This window comes from Notothenia coriiceps, unplaced genomic scaffold (genome assembly GCF_000735185.1).
Source record: "Notothenia coriiceps isolate Sejong01 unplaced genomic scaffold, NC01 NC01_scaffold00009193, whole genome shotgun sequence".
NCBI lineage: Eukaryota > Metazoa > Chordata > Actinopteri > Perciformes > Nototheniidae > Notothenia > Notothenia coriiceps.
The window spans coordinates 295,289-302,399 of record NW_011341894.1 but is presented as its reverse complement, the minus strand read 5'-3'; the positions used below and the strand labels follow the sequence as shown (position 1 = coordinate 302,399).

The window sequence follows — 7,111 nt, the reverse complement described above, 5'->3', positions numbered from 1 at the left end:
CCTCTCTCTGGTCGCTGAAATGGGGAATTGAAATTACGGGCCAAAAGTTGTACAAGTATTAAAAGTAAGCATAGGACACCAAACCAACTGAGACCCGTCTGTCCGCCATATCTACGCACTGTACGACACACACCTACACACTGTGCCACACACACTCCTACACACTGTACCACACACACACTGCTCCTAAAGCATAATCAGGCTACAGCCGTTGTGTATTTTATTATGTGAATCACTAAATGGTGTTAGAAAAATATCGACTCTTTGTTTGTAGATATCTACTAAACTACAGAATACAAATACAGAAAGTAATGTAGGCCTGTTATACTGAGTGATATATATTGTACACACTGCTCTGCTTTCTGCACAGACCTCACAGCTGTTCTCACTGTAAACATCGCGTTGCGATGAAAGCAGTTACTAATATAATATCCAAGGGATGCATGCAGAGCTGTCATTGGCTGAGATAAGTCCGGCCGTGCGTCACGCCTCCACCGTTCCCGGAAATGCATCCGTGGAGGAGCCTATGGATGTATAATAAGAACGGGAGGAGCCGTGGAGGACCCATCAGTGCCTCCTCGGTTAGAGCTCCTCCAGAGAGCCTCCTCGATGCTCGATGCTCGGTCCTCGAAGTGCATTTAGAGAAATGAGATGTCCTTCAAAATGGCGCGCTGAAATCCATTTCCGGGTCACTACCGGAGGACCGAGGAGTCGAGGAGGGGAAATTTGAGTATTGAGAAACCTCTNGGTATGGAGGAAAATAGAGAGGGTTGTGTTTTCTGACACTCGGTGAGTTCCCTGGAACACCGGGGACACATATTCATGTATAAAAGACGTACAAAAGTGCATTTTTGCATGATAGGTCACCTTTAACTAAAAAAACATTTGACAAAACCCATTATGCAGACCCTCACCAGTGACATCAGTATTAGTAGATGACCAGTCAATGGCAGCGAGCAGCAGAGCCTCTTCCTCTGAACACACAAAGTCCTCCACCAAGACCAATCCCTCAGGCAGAGGAACAGACGCCTCCTCTTCACAGGTTACTGCATACACACGTAAACAAAGCATAGTTGGATTTGTTAAATAGATGATTTGCCACAAGCTGCAATTTCAAATACATCTAAAAACCCATTTCCTAGGATACATTTTTCTATAATGACAAGGTGTTGATCTGGGTTCTGACTGATTGCCATATGTTGTGTGGAAAGTATGCATTATTTAATTTCTTTCTCTTATTCACTCTGTATTTGTTTTTTTCTTTTAGGGTTAGGGTTCACTTTTTATCTGTACTGAAGTTGATGTAAAGCACAACACAACCTGTGTTAAAACAAGGTGCTGCATGATTTAAGGATTTCTTTATATTTAATTTACAGTGCACACTACTACTGGTTACCAAAATATTTTTAATTTCTGACATCTCAGAGGATAGAGCAGATGCACACATCTAATGGCTGTCTTTAGTTATCCAACTTACTGTTCAAATATACACAAACAATGATTAAAAAAATTATTGCAGATCTTACAACTGTTGGTGCCAAGTACCTGAGTCTACATAACTGAGGTAGAGTGTGACGCTGTTCTCGCCACATTGAAGCTTTTCCCCGTTAAGGTTTATGTGGGCTTTCCGAGCACTCTCCTCAGATCTGGAAAATGACAATAACACAAGTGTAAGTTTTGAACTCAAATGTACCATGTTTTAAAGGTTTAAAATAACTTCCTGGTATTGTCAATGCAGCAACTGTACCTGTATGTGACAAAAGCGTAGGGTTTGTTAGGGTGCATGATCAGTTTGTCCATCTCTCCCATCTGTTTCAGCGCTGCAGACAACTCCTCTCGACTGACGCCATTCCCTAGACCCCCATTGGCCACCACCAAACTCTGCAGAGGAGACAGAGGCAGACTGGTTGATTTTATGCAGAACAGTTTAACAAGAAAAACTACAAAAAAAGCAAGAAAGACTTTAATTGTAAAGAGTGATTGTCTTATAATACATACACCCCTGAACTCACTTTGTCCTGTAATACAACCTAGTAAGATAAGAACATCATCTGATACACCCAATTACCCCTAAGTCTGCTTAGAAAGTATAATCTTTGCTGTAAAGAAAAACTTTAAACATAGGCCTTATAAGTTAGAGCCATAGTAATTAAAAATAGAGAATAAATGATTTTTACGACTTCTAACTTTACAGTAAATGAATGTTTCATAATGTTGAGATTACTTCATTTGCTACATTGTCATGACACTCACTTCCCGTTGTCATTATATAGACTTGTCCTAGGATACAACAGATCATTGACAACAACCATGACTTAGCCGAACTGAGTCAGACTTAAATTATGTGTTATTGCTGTAGCTGTAATATCTTAAAAGAGGTAACTAAGACGTTGATTGGAAAAAGCTACATGTTAGCTAGCTTTCTTCGCTCACTCTACTCTTTATTTTTATTTTTATTTTTAAAATACCTTTGTAGGCTGCGGTGCTGTACTAATGCCTTCATGTTTCAGCAAAGTGTGACTCGCTTTTAACTGTTTACGAATAACTTTCTTGTCTTCTTTACTCCTCCTGATGGGCTTCACGTTGTTTTCCACAGTAGCATCCATGGTGCGTCATGTTTTATTGTCCGGGTGCAACATGCTCCGAACACCGAACGTTCCCCGCGATTCTCGAGAGCAGCACCTGCAACGTTTTACTGACTATACACTACACACCACACAGCATTGCTGGCCTCCCTTAACACCCTTTTCAGAGCAGATATTTTTAACGTGTCAGAGCTTTATATATACAGTCTATGGTCAGAGCAGAAAAAGCACAAGAGGAACGTATACAATTCTATGGTGGAAGAATTTCTCACTTTCTTAAACAACCATATTCTGTAAAAATACAAGTAAGAGTTCTGCATGCTTCTCCCTTTTACTTCTACTTTAAAATTGCTGGCAACCAGATATACTTATTCTTATATTGAATACAGTAAACCTTAATAATAATATTTCGTAATAACAAAATTACAGTGTAAAAATTCAAAACGAATAAACAGTACTGTGTTATAAAACACAGTTACATAATCATTATTTATACCAAAAATACAGTAAAACCACAGTTATACTCTTAGGTACTCCTCATGTATAGATATTGTAATGTAAACCCCACTTGCCTATAAACAAGGGTGAGGCACGGAAGATGCTGTGGCCCCTCTGGTTCACATCATCACTAAACATTTAGATAAACGTAACACCTATGCAAGAGCCCTCTTCCTAGACTTCTCATCAGCATTCAACACAATACAAGCAGACATCTTGGTGTCAAAAATGGCCAAAATGGAAGTAAATCCATACCTGATTTACTGGTATGCTGCTTTCCTCACTAGTAGAGAGCAACTTGTGAAGGTTAACAAAACCCTGTCATCTGCCATCACAACCAATGTAGGGGCCCCCCAGCGCTGTGTGAGTTCAGCTGTGCTCTTTACTCTCTACACTGAGGATTGTCGTACCAACACACCAAATCAAGTCATCATTAAGTACTCTGATGATACTGCAATAATATCTCTGCTCAGTAACACAGACGACCCTGAGCTGCACCAACAGGCTGTAAATCAGGTGGTTGAGTGGACTGATAACAATGCTCTTGAGATCAACACCAAGAAAACTGAGGAAATCATTTTTGGCTCACCATCTGACTCCCATAAAGTCCCCATTGTCATCCATACAGATGAAATCAAGCAGGGAGTTTCATACAAATAGTTGGGTGTAATGATTGACCATCTGCTGTCATGGAAGGATTACATTGAATATCTGTGCAAAAGGACAAAACAAAGAATTTATTTTCTCCGCCGTCTTAGGTCTTTTGGGGCGAGCAGAGAAATTCTTCTGTTGTTCTTTACATCTGTGATCATGTCTATTCTGCATTACTGCAATACTACCTGGTACAAATGTTTGTCAGCAGCTTTAAAATCAAAACTGCTCCACCTGTTAAAAATCTGCTCAAAGATTGTTGGTCAACCCTGTCAGAGACTCTATAGAGGTTTCTCAATACTCAAATTTCCCCTCCTCGACTCCTATCCTCGACTCCTCTCCTCGAGACTCGGTGCTGCCCACAGGAGATGCGAGCGGAGGACTGAGGAGGGGAACCGAGGAGAGAGGAGGGGAAGCAGCAGGCGGTTAGAGAAATGAGAACTCCTCTGCTCTGAGCGGTCATATTAAAGAGACGTCTGTTCCACTCTGATGGACAGATGTGTTCATGACGACTTACATATATTTACTTTTAATTCATTGACAGTGCGGTATAATGAGACAATAACAGGCTACAGATGCGGACATATACACACACACATATAAAATATAAACATATACAATTTCAGAATCAAACAAGTATGAGAGCACTCTCATAATAACGTAACACAATCAGAGACTGGATATACTGGATATATATTTTCAAGTGGTTATCCAAGCAGGGACACAATGTTCTATTGTGGTGTATATCTGTCAAGCTAATGATCGTATTACTCTTGCCCTTTTTATGCAAGTAGTCCTTCTCTTTTCTCTTCTGAGCAAACCATCTGTCTCTTGGTATTCAAGCCTTACTGACATCCAGTGTTTGTCCATTATAGTACTTAAACCCTGATGGCAAATCCATGCTGCATGCCTTTCTAATCTCCCAACAAAAGACAGACACATTTGCTCCAGGGATAATTCTATAGGCCTTGATAACTTGATACTAAGGGATAAAAGTGTAAGTATGTAGGATGACTATCCTTGGGAGACTGTTTGCCATTCCACTTCCATCCAATTAGTTCATCCATCATCAGACTGCACTCAGATGCTGGCAACTGAGGATACTCTAATATTACCTAAGATTGAAAGAGTATTATCACAGGCTGGGCCAGGTATATACATTAACAAACTCAATATCCTACACATCAGGGCAGATGCTAATCAAATTCAGGCATGTTGCTAAATTTAAATGACCCGTGCCTATTCTATAGTTTTATTCTGCCGGTTTGCTGCATTCTCTGCTTCTTCCCTCCCTCCCTGAATTCCTCTACAGCATATGTTCCAGCATGCACGTTGACGTTTTTGTATGTGTTTATGAGAGTGAAACATTTGTGCGTCTGTGTGTGCGATTATACACGGGTGTGTTGTGTAATGAGGCCCTCACCTGTCCTCAGCCATCTCAGTAATTACAGTGCCAGGCTGAGCTGCTGGCCAGTGCACCCTTCCTCATCTTAACAGCATGCTCAGTTGGTTCGACAAAACAACAGCTGGTCAGACAGGAGACAGGAGGCTGCCCTTTCCAACATCATAACAACACTCTGCTCCATCTTGTTTTCAAAACGGTGTAATTATTAAATATACAAAGAATCTACTCTTTATGAGCATCAGGTACATTTGTAGGGCAATTAATCAGGGCTAGCATGAGGATTTGGAAATAATTTACAAATAGGTAATGTTTGCAACAATAAACTGTTGAAATAACATAAATAAGATCACTTCTTTGTTTGAATTTATTTGTTTATGCCATGCACAGAACATTTTTTTAAAGAGGGGAAAGATGGTTTGATTCAAAGGGCAGGAATCCATTTTAAATTCTTTGAAAAAATTCTGATGGACAAGTGTGCTGCAATCAGTCAATTTGACTTCCTAATCTTATTGTAAGAAGTTGAGAAAACGATCCAACCTTTGGCTCTGCTTAGTAGCTGCTCTGGAACTTTCTAATGTGACACAATCTTCCTGCGAACATTGAGCAGTTTTTTGTACTTTACTTTTTCTTTTTTAAGAGGACTTCACATGCAAGCTGCAAAAGCTGAGGTTCAAAGTACATTTGTGATCTCGGAAACAGCAGTTGAGAAGTAGCTAACAAAGTTCCATTCAAAATAAAAAATAAGCATGTAACATGATAAAAATCTCAAGCTTGAAGTGAAATTTTGTTTCGTTACTATTTTTGTTATACAAACTTTTAACTTTATCTTATAAGTCTAATTTTAACAAAATGTTGCCGAGTTGGCTAGATATTTATGAACTTGTGAACAAAGAGTGTCAAGGTTCTGCCAAATGGAAATATCACTCTCAGGAGATTAGGAAGATATTTCCCTTGCTAGTGCTCAAGGGCAGCTTCACCTCACACATCAGCCACGCTCGGAAAGAGCAGTATAACGGTGATAACCAGAGTGGCACCATTTGTTTACCCTGAGGCATGCCTTTACCCTTTGATTTGAGGCTGGCAAAGAAGTTGCTGGCATCTTAGCCTAATTAGCTCAGGACTGCATGCGAGAGATGGAAGGATAAAGAAACCGGACCCTGCTTTTTAAAATAGTGATTCTGATATCTTGGTACTCTGTGCAAATAGACATCTGTCTTGTGGAGAAAGATACTCCAAAACAATGAAGGGTGATGGAACAGGTTATTTTGCATCACATACAGTTAGAAATTGATAATAATATTGACTTTGACTTTGATTTTGAATACCAAAACCGCAACAGTGCTGAACTTTGAGATTGGTGTATGTGTGTCTCCCCTTCAATCAAAGCTACTGGAACATATTTAAACACTCGAAAAGGCAAAGCTGTGGGCTAAATCATTTTTTCAGTGCCAGCTATTTGTACATAATGTTCAGGCTGAACCACATGGCATTAGGGAAATGCTTTTCTTCATAGCACATTTTCTGCATCAAATCCTGTTTGACTTATCTTTTTCAATTTTAAATTGGCTGTCAGATGTAAAATATTATCCATATCTATATATACTTTTTAAAGTAAAGCAGAATTACAATAATAGTCAAATCTGTATATATTTAAGCATTATTGATTGTATTCCAGTAAATCATGAATGCTGAACTACCGTGATCATGTTAATTATGAGCTGCTTAGCATCTTTATTTTATAGCTCATTGTCTCATGGCATACATAGCTGCAGAGGAATTCTTGATCAAGTTGATTTGTCCACTCTTTTGTTAATTGTGCTATAACTGAACAAATTCAGCCAATAAGGCTTGATGCATGCACATACAGTATGCATGTACACACACACACACACACACACACACACACACACACACACACACACACACACACACACACACACACACACACACACACACACACACACACACACAC

General features: G+C 39.6%; 1 protein-coding gene across 1 annotated transcript in view; it reads right to left on the bottom strand.

Moving 5' to 3' along the window:
- alkbh8 (alkB homolog 8, tRNA methyltransferase) overlaps positions 1-2,606 on the bottom strand; it is a 12,671-nt gene extending 10,065 nt beyond the window's left edge. Inside the window, exons 1-4 of the mRNA XM_010770767.1 lie at positions 2,469-2,606; positions 1,748-1,881; positions 1,546-1,646; positions 915-1,046 (exon numbers count right to left, since the gene is read on the bottom strand). Of these exons, the coding sequence (XP_010769069.1) occupies positions 915-1,046; positions 1,546-1,646; positions 1,748-1,881; positions 2,469-2,606 (505 nt within the window). The remainder of the gene's footprint in view (positions 1-914; positions 1,047-1,545; positions 1,647-1,747; positions 1,882-2,468) is intronic.
- Between the last annotated feature and the right edge of the window lie 4,505 nt (positions 2,607-7,111).